Raw genomic sequence first — 16181 nt, 5'->3', positions numbered from 1 at the left:
TAGTTTTATCTTACATGTTTATAAACTAAGAATTAGGTAATGATTTTATATTTTGCTGTAATCACCAGGAGTTTATATTGGATCATTTATTTTGATCCTCTGAAGGCATCTCTGCATATCTATTTCTCTACTAGCACTGGTATCTAAGAATTTATTATAGCTACTTTTAGCCAAAGATGCAATATTCTCTTATATAAATCATTATTTACACCACACACAAAAAAATCTTTTATGGTCTAACAATTGCCTCTAAAAGATGTCTCAGTTAATTTAATTTAAATGTCCCTCAGTTAGATGGCATCTTACTAGAAAAAAAATTGTTATTTAAGAATTATTAGAAAAATTTCAAAATGTAAAACTCCTCTGCTATTATAACGTTGTCTAAAAGATGTTTGTTCATTTATTCTACAAATATTTATTGAGTAGTTACTATACACAAAGCATTGTGTTATGATCTACAAGGATCTAAAACTTCAAATAGAAGAGATATATGTGTATAAATGCTAGAATCAGAAAGGAGTTGGGGAAGTAAGTGTGTAGGGCAGGCTGAGGATGAATGTTTGGTTCACAATCAGTGTTGACTGACAGTATCTTATTAATTGTCTATCACAAAAAGTCATTTTATTACACCCTTATAACATGTTATTTTGATAATTAATTTGGTATTTTTAGCAGCCTAGAAGGAATTGAAATTTCAAATATCCAACAAAGGATGTTTAGACCTCTAATGAATCTCTCTCACATGTAAGCAGATGTTTTCCTTGTTTTTCACCTTGATTTTAATCTTTTATGTTTCCATGTGCACTATGCTAATATATCCATACCCAATGCATCCAATCTATCAAATTTTCTAATTTGCCTAAACAATATTATTCTTAATGTGTTGCTATGGGGTGGGATGATTTTTACTGTTCCATGGTTTGGTAGAATCAAAGGTGATTTTTTTAATGTCAGAGAACATGAGTGTGGACGGAACCCACCCATTCCTATAAGCTCTCCTCAGCACTGACACCATTCATACATATTGATGTTTGCCTGAGGAGCTAGTAATTTGCACACATGGTATAAGTGCTACCAGATGAAAAAAATAAGAATTTACATAAGCAACACAAAATAACTATAAATAAACAATTGCTGTAAATGGAGGACAGTATGGAGAAATCCTCCTCAGTAAAAATTGCCTCCAATGTTAGGACATGATTGGAGCAAGTGTGTATGGATAAACTGGTAAACTTTGAAAAATCTTTTATTCAAACAGTGTGTATTATAGTACCATTGATTCCATGCTTTGGGAACATTTTCTTTAATTGAATGCAATCTTACAGCAGATATGAGAATGATCTCCATGCCAGGGTAATTAATTCTCAATAATTTACAAAGTGTCATGTCACCACTCTATAATTTCGCTTATGTTTTAAATCTCACACGGGACATTCTTTTTGTTTTTCCTAACTCCTCACAGAGGATGCTTTTAAAAGTTTCTTTGGTTGCACACAACATAAAACACTCTGACTAAAGTAAGCCAAACATAGTTTATTGGGAGAAAATGGTGTAGCTCACAAAACCCAAGAAACAACTCAAGGAATAAACCTGAATTGGGGCAGAAACCATATCAGATCTAAGGGACTCAGGAAGGAAGGGTTAAACAATAGGACAATATACTGTGATTGACATGCTTTTATCTTGTATTGCTACAGCTGTCTATACTATAAAGATCATTTCTATTCTTTTGCCAGAGTACATAGCTTTAGAGCTATGTACTCTAAAGCTCTAATTAGATTTGAACTTCAATTTCTACATTTATTAGAAATTTCACAGCAAATAATTTGCCTCCATTGAATATTCATCTCCTCCTATGGTGATGTTAATACCTGTCCCATGGAGTTGACTGGAGAATTTATTCCTGATACGAAGATGCTGAATACGTGGTGTTGGTGTTGGTGGTAACAGTCATAATTATTGATCGACTTTATCAGTAAGATTAGTGTATTAATGAAAGAATTAACTCAACAAAACTTACTGAACACTCATCTAGGTACCAAAATCTGGTTGAGAGATAAGCATGTTAACACGTAGTTACAGATCACATAACTATATAGTAGAAAAGCCATGGAAGCATAAAGGAGAAAGCATATGGCTGTCTCTTCCCCGGAGGGCCAAACTGGTTTCAGCAACAATAGGAGCTGTGTAACAATGCACTCACCTGTACTAAACACTAAAAATGCAATAAAAGTTTCCTTTAATTCTCTTGATCACATGCTAACGGCTTGTTTATGTTTCAAGACACGCCTAACACTTGTATATTCATGATGGCCACTTGCTGCTCTGACCCTCAAACTCTTTTACAGTGAAATCAAGTTCACTTAGTGTCCTTAATGTTTTACATTCCTGTGAGTCTCATATTAAGATATTTTCTTTCTATTGAGAAAATGTAGGAAAGAAATATTAATGTATAATGGCACTGAATTAAATGTAAATTCTTCTTGTACTCTCGCTTTGTTCATCAGATATTTTAAGAAATTCCAGTACTGTGGGTATGCACCACATGTTCGCAGCTGTAAACCAAACACTGATGGGATCTCATCTCTCGAGAACCTCTTGGCAAGCATTATTCAGAGAGTATTTGTCTGGGTTGTATCTGCAGTCACATGCTTTGGAAACGTCTTTGTCATTTGTATGAGACCTTATATCAGGTCTGAGAACAGACTGCATGCCATGTCAATCATTTCTCTCTGCTGTGAGTATTTCCTGGTTGAAGAGGAATTACACTTTTGCAATATATGAAAGCACTGCTATTCAAAAATGAGTAAAAAGAGTGGTGCAATTATGAGATTTTAAGTCTTTCTCCTTTTTGCTTATATATTGTGTTCACATTCGTTGCAATGAAAATGAAATTCCTTTAGTGAGAAGAAAACACGTTTTTAAAACAAGAAAATTCAATTACCTTATACATATTAAAGAAGCTGTCATTCATTGGTTTTCTTCTCTGAAGACATTTTGTTAAAGCAGGTAAAATATTTTACTGTGAATAAAATGGCAACCTTTAATTTTTACATCCAGAGGTGTATTTACCGTTTTGTTTGCATGTCCAGATATAGACATTGACTTAACTGATGGCTGTTTTTCTGGTCTCTGAGCTACTAAAATCTTTTCCATTCATTATTTGAAATATTTAAAAGAATTTTTTTAACATTTATGTTTGAGAGAGAGACAGAGCACTAGTCAGGGAGGAGCAGAGAGAGAGAGGGAGACACAGAATCTGAAGCAGGTTCCAGGCTCTGAGCGGTCAGCACAGAGCTCGATGTGGAGCTCAAACCTATGAACCGTAAGATCATGACCTGAGCCGAAGTCAGATGCTTAACTGACTGAGCCACCCAGGCACCCCCATAATTTGAAATATTTAAATAATAAAATGTTTTTAGGTAGAATTAAATATTTTTAAGTTTTTGAAATGTGATTGCGAGGTATTATGTTAAGTGAGGACTACAAAGAAAAATAAGCAAGACCAGTCCTCAGGTTTTTTATAGCGTGGGTCAAGTGGTCCATATTTTCTCCAGTGAGTATCAATCTATACAATGTTCTACTTTACGCATGCTGTCCATGTCTTACCCCCAGCCTCATTCAAAGTCTAATATCTAATTGTTTTTTTCACTGCAAGCTATCTAAGAAATAGAACTCAGAAATTGTTTACTACGTTGTATCATTAACTACAAAATTTTGAGTATGCTAAATTTCCCTGGTGAAGGCTAGAATATCACAGCAATATTTAAGGATTAGGGCCAGCCTTATGATTTATACAGTGATGTGATTTTTGGAAGGTTTGTATAGAATGCTTATAAAGTCAAAAAAAATCTCACCTACTCTCTGACATGAAATGTTCATTTAAAAAGCAAAATCACCAAGTAGTGCATCACATTGACAACTGATTTGGGGGATGGGAAAGCCTAAAAAGAGACAGAGAAAGATGTAAAAATGGAAGAGAGAATCAGAGAGAACAGGTTTGCTTAGACCAGCTCTGGGTAAATAACTTAAGCCCTCCAAAATTATACTGACTACAGAGCACTTCTTAATTATTCCTTTCTTCTAAATTATAGACCCCGAAATTCATAGTCATTAGTCTATCACAGCAATTTCTGAATTACTTTCTCTAGGATTTTGGATGATATCCCTAGCATGTTAAGCTGGGAGCATTTCACTGGAAGAGGGGATCCAAATAACAACATCCCCATATTGGTCCCTAATCAAACGCTCAACATAATTGCATTTAATTCATTTACTCAACACTTCTAGGTAATGGGACCAGAATGGAAAACAAAATACACAATATCCCTGCTCACACAGACTTGAAAATTAGAAAAAACAAAAACAAAAAACAAAACAAAAACAAAAACAAAAACAGAGAAATGATTACATAATTAACTGTAGATGGTGCTATAAGAGTACGTATTGAATAGAGCTGATGAAAAGGTCCTTATCCATAAACAAATTGTTAGAATAAAAATTACCTCCCCCCAAAGGGCACCTGGGTGGCTCAGTCAGTTGAGCATCTGACTTCAGGCTCAGGTCATGATCTTGGGGTTCACGGGTTCAAGCCCTACTTGGGTTCTGTGCTGACAGTATGGAGCTTGCTTGGGATTCTCTCTCCCAAAATACATAAATAAACATTAAAAAAAATTACCTCACCCCAAAATAGAAGTAAATTAGGTATTTTTTGCTAATACTAAAAATATTACTGTTTGTCATTAATTCTATTATACTTACTTATTTCTCTAAATTCGCAACATTTACTGATCCTATAGGTGCTGACTGCCTAATGGGAATATATTTGTTTGTCATTGGAGCCTTCGACCTCAAGTTTCGTGGAGAATACAACAAGCACGCGCAGCTGTGGATGGAGAGCATTCACTGTCAGATTGTAGGATCTTTGGCCATTCTATCCACAGAAGTATCAGTGTTACTTCTAACATTTCTGACACTGGAAAAATATATCTGCATTGTCTATCCTTTTAGATGTTTAAGACCTAAAAAATGCAGAACAATTACAGTTCTGATTCTCATTTGGATGACTGGGTTTATCGTGGCTTTCATTCCATTGACCAATAAGGAATTTTTCAAAAACTACTATGGCACCAATGGCGTGTGCTTCCCTCTTCATTCAGAAGACACAGAAAGTACTGGAGCTCAGATTTACTCCGTGGCAATTTTTCTCGGTAAGAAACTGTGTATTAGAAGCCCTTTCATTCAAATATTAGAATAAATCACATTTTCAATCTCATTATTTCTTCTAATGTTTATACATTTTTATTTCAGAACTTCTAGCCAGTTTTTCTCATCAACATTGGGGATGGATTCTGTCAGAATCCCCTAAAGGGATTTTTTCCCCCTGAATTACCACTTTCTTATATAAATTCCAACATGCTCCTTAATAAAAGACAAAACAGTAAATACTTATAGTTCATGCATTCACCCTAATAATACTAAACAAAATATATATTTAACTCTTTGCCCTTATAAGATAAATAAACTCAAAGTAGCCACCCACACAAGTCTTTGGCTTGAAAATAGACATACAAGTGTTTTTCTACTGTAAAAAATGTTTCAGGGGTAAGTTAAAAAAATGTGTGTGTGTATATATATATATATATATATACACACACTAATTGAATTATTTTAAAAAATTATAAAGATTAATTTAGAAGGCCCAGGATATTCACTGAATCACTATACTCTCATTTTAATATGCCATTTTTGATTTTTTTAATGTTTATTTTTGAGAGAGAGAGTACACGCGGGCCTGTCGGGGTTGGGGCAGAAGGAGAGGGAGACACAGAATCTGAGGCAGGCTCCAGGCTCTGAGCTGTCAACACAGAGTCTGTGGCAGAGCTGAAACACACGAACTGTGAGATCATGACCTGAGCGGAAGTCAGATGCTTAACCGACTAAGCCACCCAGGGGCCCCTAATATGCCATTTTTAAATTAAAATTTCTTCATTCCACATTAGTTCAACAAAACTTCAAATTTTTTTTAAAAATCATTATTTTTCTTCTAATTCTTATAAAAAACAAAACACATGTTGTTCACATTCAAACAGCTAAGAGTATGTGTGTTTGTTTTGAAAGAATGATCATCACATTAATAATAATCTTTGTGTTCTAAATAGGTATTAACTTGGCAGCATTTATCATCATAGTTTTTTCTTATGGAAGCATGTTTTATAGCATTCATCAAAGTGCCATAACAGCAACTGAAATACGGAATCAAGTTAAAAAAGAGATGATCCTTGCCAAACGTTTTTTCTTTATTGTATTTACTGATGCATTATGCTGGATACCCATTTTTGTGCTGAAATTTCTTTCATTGCTTCAGGTAGAAATACCAGGTACAATGTTTTTTTTTTCTTTCTGTAAAGAAATAACAAGTCTCCTTCTGCAGTGTTCCTCCAAGAAAGAAAATTAAGATCCTTAACATCAACTCATTTTAAGAATTATAAGTCAGAGTTATATGTACCTTAGGCTCTGTTCATCAATCAAATGTTTACCAGGAGTAAGCTGTTCAATTATTTCCATAAATGCCCCAAAACCCTATTACCATTGAAGCAAAGAACAACTCAAATAAATAACACTCTATGCTTTGTAATTCTGATAATCCCATGCTTAAGATGACCAAACAGGTGAAAATGATTATCAAATATTTACTTCATTTTTTTTTTTGAGAACATAAGACATTTTTCTTCCTAGAACACATAGCAATTTAGAGAGCATGACGCCAGAGTGTGAGAGATGATTGAAGAATGCATTATTGGTATTTAAAAATAATGTACATCACACTCATTAGGATAGCTATTATCAAAAACACAGAAAGTAGCAAAAATTGGTGAGGATTTGGAGAAACTAGAGCATCACTGGTAGGAATGTAAAATAGCACAGCTGCTACAGAAAACAGCATGGTGGTTCCTCAAAAAATTAAACATAGAAATACCATATGACCCAGCAATTCCTCTTCTGGGAGTTAAAGGAATTAAAAGCAGGAACTCAAACAGACATTGGTTCACCTATGTTCATAGCAGCATTATTCACTATAGCCAAAAGGTAGAAATAACCTGTGTCCATCAATGTATGAATGGATAAGCAAAATGTATCCTATACACACAAAAGATTATTACTCAGCCTTAAAAAGGGAGGAAATTCGGAAACATGGTACCATGAATGGACCTTGAAGACATTATACTAAGTGAGATAAGTCAGTCACAAAAACACAAATATTGTATGATTCCACTTATATGACGTAACTAGGATAGTCAAATTCATAGAGACAGACAGTTTGTGAATGTGTTATCAGGTTGGGAGGGAAAGGGCATGAAAAGTTATTGTTTACATAGATGTGTAGTTTCAGTTTGGGAGGATGAAAAAGTTCTAGAGACGGACGGTGGTGATGGCTGTACAACAATATGAATGTACTTAATGCCACTGAACTGCACACTTAAAACTGATTAAAATGGTAAATTTTACTTTATGTATATTTTACTACAATAAAAAAGTGTCCAAAATGCTATTAATTGTAATACAGTATATATTCACATTCTTAAAATTTATGAACATACAATTTTAATTTTTTTTACCCCATGGTTAGGGTGATATTATCTTACATTTCATAAGCAACAAAGAAGGACAATAGCAAGTAAAATTATAATAGCAAATATGATGAGTTACCTATGTACTACAGTGATTTTTAAGATAAGTTTAGCCAAAGATTTTTTTACTGAAATAAATATCTAGCCAAAAGCCTAAAAATGCATACCTGTTTTTAAAACCAAAAAAATAGCAGAAAAGAAATCTTTTAAAGACTGTATATTCTCAGAAATACTATATGTTCTATCCAGCAATTAAAATATTGGGAAAGGTTTGATCTGGATGCTAAACAATATTATTTTTCCTAAAATGGAATCATATCACAATAATATGTAATCACTTGGTAGAAAATGGTTCTACCTAATGGAATACTTTTGTTGATGTATTCAAGAAAAGCTACTTAGCAAAGAACCCTGTTTTTTTGCTCTACCAGCACTCCCTTCAAACACTGACACCCTGGAAAGATGTTCTGGAAACACATTAGATTTGGTATTTAATTATGTGACATCAAAGAGAAAAAATTAAGACTCAAAAGAGGACTGGGGGAAAAACAAGGAAAAGGGGCTTCTATACCTTGTAAACATCCACAAACACTAAAACTATCACATTTTTTCTCTTTCAGGTACCATAACCTCTTGGGTAGTGATTTTTATTCTGCCTATCAACAGTGCTTTGAACCCAATTCTGTATACTCTGACCACAAGACCATTCAAGGAAATGATTCATCAGTTTTGGTATAACTACAGAAAAAGAAGATCTATTGACAGCAAAGGAAGTCAGAAAACATATGCTCCGTCTTTCATCTGGGTAGAAATGTGGCCGCTGCAGGAGATGCCACCTGAGTTAATAAAGCCAGCTCTTTTCACAGACCCCTGTGAATTGTCACTAATTTCTCAATCAACTAGACTCAATTCCTATTCATAACGGACTTTGAAACCCATTTCTACACAGAGAATATTATGGGATGCTTCGTGATGGATTTATTAGTATAAAATGAATGCCACAAAATTAATAATTTATAATGGCTGAGATAAAACCATTACAAAGACATGAGGTTATTTGGGAAAAATCAAAGTGACTGATGCCCATATAAAGGGAAATAAATTATACTGATAATGTGTATATATTGGTACATATTTTGCATAGGAAATTAAGAGAAATCTATTTCAGAAAGACTCATTCATTCTTTTACTAGGCATTTATTGAGTACCCACTATGTGTATAGCACTGCAGTAAATTTCTGCAAGTATAGAACCTGGAAGTATAGAATAGTATGGAATCTTTTCAATTTGCAATGTTAAATTATGTTTAGCTACAACAGAATAGATGCAGCTCTTAGATGAAGGTAGAGCTTTATCTGTCGTGCACATAGCAAACATAATAATCATGGACACTTTTAAATAAAGGTTTAAGGTTATGTAATACTCAATGTAATGAAAAATGAGAAATGAGAAAATGTCTGATTGTTTGCAAAATATTTTGTTTTAAAAATTCATCTTACCTCTCAAGTTGCTGTACATTTGAGAGGTAGTACAAGATATCTATTTCTATGAAAAAAGATATTCTGATAAACTCAAAAAAAGCATTTTACAGTCAACTAATTTTCAACAAAGATGCCAAGACAATCAAATGAGGAAAGTAATGTCTGTTCAAAAAACGATGCTGGGACAACTGGATATTCACATGCAAAAGAAGGAAATTGGACCCTTACCTTACACCATATATAAAAATTAACTCAAAATTAATCAACAACCTAAAAATAAGACAAAACTCTTAGAAGAAAACATATGAGTAAATCTTCAAGACCTTGGATTTAGCAATGGTTTGTTAGGTGTGTCAACAAAAGCATAAGCAACAAAGGGGAAAAAATTGATAAATTGGACTTCATCTAAATTAAAAACTTTTGTGTACCAAACAACACTATCAAAAAAGTGAAAAAGACGGGGCGCCTAGCTGGCTCAGTCAGTGGAGTGTACCTCTCGATCTCGGGGTTATAAGTTCGAGCCCCACGTTGGGTGTAGATTACTTAAAAATGAAATCTTTTTTAAAAAAGTAAAAGGACAACCTACAGAATGGAAGAAAATATTTGCAAATCATATATCTGAGAAGGTTTTAATATCCAGAATATATAAAGAACTCCTACAACTCAAACACAAGATGAACAAGCCAATTTAAAAGTGGACAAAGAACTTAAAAAGCCATTTCTCCAAACAAGATATACAAATGGCCAATAAGCACTTGAAAAGTTGCTCAACATCACTAATCATTAGGAAAATGAAAATTAGAACCACAATGAGATTACACTTTACACCTACTAAAAAGGCTGTAACTAAAACAACAAAAGACAAAGAAAAAAAGAGAAAACAAATACTGACAAGGATGTGGAGATTGAAACCCTTCTGCATTGCTGGTTGAAATGTAAAATGATGCAGCTGTTATCATAGACAGTAGTGTGGTGGTTCTTCAAAAGCTTATCATAGGATTAACATATGATCCAGCAATTTCACTCCCAGGTGTAAACCCAAAAGAATAGAAAACAGGATTCAAACAGACACTTGTATACAAATGCTCATTGCATTATTCACAGTAGCCAAAAGATGGAAACAACTCAAGTGCCCATCAACTAATAAACAGAAAAACAAAATGTGGTATATACATACAATGGCTAAAGCCATTTATAAGAAATAATAAAGTTCTGACACATGCTACAATGTGATGAGTATCAAATAACCCAAACACAAAAGGACAAATACCATATGATTCCACTTACATGAAATATCTAGGATAAGCAAATTCATAGAGATAGAAAATAGATTAGAGGTCACTGGGGGTGAGTGGGTCAGAAAGATGCTGCCTAAGAAGTACAGAGTATTTTCCTGGACAAAAAAAGTTATAAAATTGATTGTGGTGATGGATAAACAACTCTGTGAAAATGCAAAAAGCCACTGAATTGTAGATGTTAGACGGGTGAATTTTATGGTTTGTGAATTAGATCTCAATAAAGCAGTTAAAGGGAAAAAGAAGAGCTAGAATGCAATGAAATGATTCAGGAACTTAAGGAAGGAAAGGTCTGCATGCACATGTTTTACTTCAAAGACAAAGTAGCTGTCATCAAGAGATGGATTTACCTTCCTTTTGCATGGCCAGTCAGTTCATAAGATACTAACTTTTTGGCCACTTATTCTTCTGGTCTCTAACTGAGCTATTGGAATTTTTTTGGTTTAGTAATTTGAAACCTTTAAATAGGAACAAAATGTTTTCAGGTAGTTTTAAATACACTAAAAATGTTTAACACATGAAATTACTGGAATCAGAAATGTATTTATTGAATATATAATTGTATAGATTTCTTTGGAAAGTAAGTTACCTGAAACTTACATCTATTAAAAACATGGATTACTTTGAGTCCTTTTTGTTCTTACTTGGAATAATGACAATAAATTTTCTACATGAGGAATATGGTTACACTTCCAACAAAAAATCAGAAAATAATAGAAAGCTATAGTTCTGCTTATAATATTCAATTCTCTAACTACTGAAACTATATAATTTTTAAAGCTCACAAAAACAAAAATATTTAAATTCTCATAAGTTTATTTTGGGATTATTTGTTATTCTTAAATCTTATTGCTAATAAATATTACAATAGAAAAGTGGCTGAGTTGGTTGAGCATCTGACTCCGGCTCAGGTCATGATCTCACAGTCTGTGAGTTCAAGCCCCATGTCAGGCTCTGTGCTGACAGCTCAGAGCCTGAAGCCAGCTTTGGATTCTGTATCTCCCTCTCTCTCTCTGCCCCTCCCCCGCACTTGCTCTCTCTCTCTCTCTCTCTCTCTCTCTCTCTTTCTCTCTCTGTCAAAAATAAACATTAAAAAATTAGAAGAAAAATATTTTTCTTAAAAATAATTTCTAAAAAAAAAAGCAATAATTATGAAGACAAGATAGATAAAATGTAATACTACAAAAATCATGATCATAACCTGTGTTTAAGGGTCTTAGAAATGCATGAATTTACAAAATAATCTGAAACAACTTTTTAGCATTAAAATATTTTCCAATAATTTTCTAGAAGCCATTTAGTTTCCTGTTTATTCAGGCTACTCACTCTTCCATTCTTCCACCTCTCCAAATAGGGTAACTTCTATTTAACTTATTTTGGTAAGTAATTACTGGCATACCACATAACTAGTTCCTACTAACTTCGAAGGAAGGTGCAATAGAAGCACTAAGTTAACACAGAAGTTATGGTTTTCTCTCTTGCAAAAATAACTTTGGTCCAAAACTCATGGCCTATGCTTCTAGGTCAAATCAATGCCTCTAAGTTAAACCAAAGTATTTTAAAATTTAAAAATAAATACCAGGAAGACTTCAACTTTTTTTTTTTTTTTTTACTATTTTCAGTTTAAGGGTTCCTAATGCATTTGGCTACTACCTAATCCCTCACAAAGCAATTACTGCCTTTTAGCAACTTAGATATTGATAAAATTGAAGGAAAACAAATAAGAAAGAGATATATGCAGCCAGAATACTCAAGTCCATGCATTTTACTGCTTACCTAAGTAATAAGTAAATTGATACTTGAATGTGATGGAGTGAACCACTCTAAGAGACTTCAAAAATACATTGAATTTTTAATGCATTTTTTTTTTAAAGTTTATTTCCTGAGAGAAAGAGAGAGAGAATGAGTGGTGGAGGGACAGAGACAGAGGGAGAGGATCCCAAGCAGGCTCTGTGCTGTCAGTGTGGAGACTGACGTGGGGCTTGAACCCATAAACCATTATTAGATCATGACCTGAGCTGAAATCAAGAGTTGGATGTTTAATCAACTGAGCCACCCAGGCACCCCAATGTACTCCTCTTTTAAATAAAAATCTTTCACTAGAAGCCTCATTTACTGTTTTAAGTCCTTTTCTTAAGACTTTTTAAAACAAAAGATTTTAATGTTTATTTTTTTTAATTTTTTAATGTTTTTATTTATTTTAATGTTTATTTTTAAGAGAGAGAAAGAGCGTGAGCAGGGTAGGGGCTGAGGGAGACCGAGACAGAATCCAAAGTGGGCTCCAGGCTTTGAGCTATCAGCACAGAGCCTGACGTGGGGCTTGAACCCACAAACCATGAGATGGTGACTTGAGCTGAATCCAGATGCTTACCCAGCTGAGCCACCCAGGCTCCCCTTATCTATTTCTATGGTTTCAATTACTTTATATATACTGATGATTCCCACGTTTTTGCCTTTAGCCTATTCTCTCTCCTAAATTAGTCACTTATGCATACAACTGCCCACTAAACATTAACATTTGAATATCTCTCTGGCTGTTTCATGTACATTATGTGATGGGGATTTAGAGTGGTGGGGCTCCAGAGCTGATGGCCATTAAAGAATTCTTGAGATGTCTTTGATGCAAAAAGGTGATTTTATTAAAGCACTGGGATAGGACTCCTGGGCAGAAAAAGATGCACTGGGGTTGTGAAGAGTGACTGATTATATGCTATGTAGTTTGGAGAGGTAAAGGCAAAAAGGGAGGCTTTCAAAAGGACTTTCATATGCTAAAGATACCAGAGGCCTTGCTATTGTCAAGCTTAGGTTGTTTTCCCTCTGGTAAGACATTAAGATAGTAGAGAGTCCTGGAGAAATGTTACACATACTCTGTATTTACCTCAAGAATTTGTCAATGGGCTGCAGGTTATAAAGAAATTTAACTATGCATATCATTTCCTTCTTGTCTTTGTTCCCCACATCACTATGGAGGGGAGGGTGATGTTAGGGCTCCAGGAAACTGAGTCTATAGGTTTTTGGAGATTAAGCTATTTATAAGATTGCCTTTTTCCTATAATTTATGAAGACTTTTTTTTAATATAATTGTCAAGTTAGCTAACAAATGGTATATACAGTGTACTCTTGGCTTTGGGAGTAGATTCCCATGATTCATTGCTTACATACAACACCCACTGCTCATCCCAACAAGTGTCCTCCTCAATGCCCATCACCCATTTTTCCCTCCCGACTGTCCCTCCATCAACCCTGCTTGTTCTCTGTATTTAAGTCTTTTACGGTTTGCCTCCCTCTCTGTTTGAAATTATTTTTTCCCTTTCCCTTCCCCAATAGTCTTAAGTTTCTCAAATCCCACATGAGTGAAAACGTATCTTACTCTGACTTATTTCACTTAGTGTAATCCCCTCCAGTTCCATCCATGTTGTTGTAAATGGCAAGATTTCATTATTTTTCATTGTCAAGTAGTATTCCATTATATATATATATATATATATATATATATATATATATATATATATATATGTATATATTATATGTATACACATGTATAGCATATATATGTGTATATATACACATATATGTATGTATGTGTATATATATATGTGTATATATATATATATATATATATATGTATGTATGTATAAAACATCTTTATCCATTCATCAGTTGATGGATTTTGAGCTTTTTCCATAATTTGGCTATTGTTGATAGCACTGCTATAAACATTGGGGTACACATGCCCCTATGAATCAGCACTCCTGTATCCTTTGGATAAATTCCTAATAGTGCTATTGCTAGGTTGTAGGGTAATTCTATTTTTTTTTTTAATTTTTTTTTTCAACGTTTTTTTATTTATTTTTGGGACAGAGAGAGACAGAGCATGAACGGGGGAGGGGCAGAGAGAGATGGAGACACAGAATCGGAAACAGGCTCCAGGCTCCGAGCCATCAGCCCAGAGCCTGACGCGGGGCTCGAACTCACGGACCGCGAGATCATGACCTGGCTGAAGTCGGACGCTTAACCGACTGCGCCACCCAGGCGCCCCGAGTAATTCTATTTTTATAAACTAATGGAAACTCATATCCTGCAGGACTATGATCTCCATCAGTTAACCATTTGTTTCCCCCTTTCCTTTGTTCTTGGGCAGCCAAGAGTGCCTGAGGAATGTCACACATATCCCACCAGGTGAGTAGGAGGGGTTGGGGGCGGGGGATTGTTATTCTTAGCTTGAGCTTTGCCCTCAGCTTGCCTTATGCTCCTTCATCATTAGGACTCTGTCTTACTAAGACTCTGTACTGACACCTTATCTTATCAACAGCTTAATCTCCAAAAACCTATAGAGTCCTTTGAGACCCTGTCTTAGTGAATGGTACCAAAAGCCCAACCTAGAAATCCTAGAATCAGTCTTTAGCTCTTCCTTCTCCTTTATCCATCATATCAAATCACCCAGCCCTACCTTTATTCTACCTAAAAAACAACTCTTAAATCTAACCACTTGGCTTTATCCCAATTTCCAGTACCTTAGTTTGTGTGGACATCATGTATTGTTGCCGTATTTGCAATAACCTTCTAACAAGTTTCTATACCTCCAGTTGTAATTTGTTCAAGTGATTTTTATCCATATTTAGAGCTCTCAAAAAATTAATCTATGGGCTCTTGGGTGGCTCAGTCAGGTAAGCGCTGACTCTTGATTTCAACTCAGGTCATGCTTTCATGGTTTGTGGGTTCGGGCCCCGCATTGGGCTGTGTGCTGACAGTGCAGGGCCTGCTTGGGATTCTGTCTCCCTCTCTCTCTCAAAAACAAACTTTTTGTTTGTTTTTATTTATTTATTTTGAGAGAGACCACACAAGCGAGGGAGGGGCAGAGAGAGAGAGAGAGAGAGAGAGAGAGAGAGAGAGAATACTAATTTTGGTGTAAGAGACCCACAGGCAAATTTCATCTCAGCTTACTTCCTATTCTGTCTCTACAGACAGAAACAACACCACTTTCCTCAAAAGTTAATATTAAATAATGCTTATAAATCTCCTAGCATAGTGCCTAACTCAGAATTTTTGAAACACATTATTTGTAATACTAAAAATTTCATTACAGTGACTTTTACCCTCTTGAGGCCTTTTTTTTTTTTTTTTTTTTAAGAGAGAGAGCACAAACGGCAGAGGGGGGCAAAGGGGGAGAGAGGGAGGGAGAGAGAGAGAGAGAGAGAGAGAGAGAGAGAGAGAGAGAATGAATCCCAAGCAGGCTCTGTGCTGAGCAGGATCATGGGATCATGACCCAAGCTGAAATCAAGAGTCAGATACTCCAGCGACTGACTGAGCCACCGAGGCACCCCAACCTCTTGAGGCTTTTAATTACATCAAAATACTGAGTTTTCCTCTAAGGTGTATATAGAACTGGTAATGAGCTACTTAGTTAAGAAAACAATTTCTTAAGTCTTTAAGTAAATGTTTATGTTTTGAGCTCTTCCCCAACCCCTGCCATGAAGCAGAGCAAAAAGAAATACAAAAAGGGATGCTTTTTTAAAGAGCCACTGTTAAAAATAAGATGAACTTCTCTGTGGGCCACACATGACAACAAAAACTGTCAACAGAGCTGAGCTGTGGGGATACCAGACTCCTGACACTAGCAGCTATGAGTTTTAGTGATGAGGAATGAACCGAAAGTGTCCACAGAAGCCTCACCTCCTGAAATCAGGGGTTAACCTAAGCTGACTACAATTCAACAAAATTATAAATCAACTAAGATGGTTCTTCTTTTCTATCATAAAAACATACATGGTGGG

At 34.9% G+C, this 16181-nt stretch overlaps 2 protein-coding genes across 13 annotated transcripts in view; one reads left to right on the top strand and one right to left on the bottom strand.

The window, feature by feature from the left end:
• Positions 1-11034, top strand: part of RXFP1 (relaxin family peptide receptor 1) — a 123100-nt gene extending 112066 nt beyond the window's left edge. For 9 of the 10 annotated variants that reach the window (XM_086703983.1, XM_086703980.1, XM_086703982.1 and 6 more), the window contains 5 exons: positions 673-744; positions 2508-2737; positions 4800-5210; positions 6162-6380; positions 8252-11034. In XM_086703983.1, coding sequence (XP_086560109.1) covers positions 673-744; positions 2508-2737; positions 4800-5210; positions 6162-6380; positions 8252-8553 — 1234 coding nt within the window. In that variant the 3' untranslated portion in view covers positions 8554-11034. The remainder of the gene's footprint in view (positions 1-672; positions 745-2507; positions 2738-4799; positions 5211-6161; positions 6381-8251) is intronic. The other variant, XM_086703977.1, reaches the window with a different exon arrangement.
• The window catches only part of CB1H4orf46 (chromosome B1 C4orf46 homolog), a 95412-nt gene that overhangs the window by 73851 nt on the left and 5380 nt on the right, over positions 1-16181 (bottom strand). The gene's annotated exons all lie outside the window — the stretch shown is intronic.

Source organism: Puma concolor, chromosome B1 (genome assembly GCF_028749965.1).
Source record: "Puma concolor isolate L17-30 chromosome B1, mPumCon1.1.hap2, whole genome shotgun sequence".
NCBI lineage: Eukaryota > Metazoa > Chordata > Mammalia > Carnivora > Felidae > Puma > Puma concolor.
This window is presented reverse-complemented; position numbering and strand designations above follow the sequence as displayed.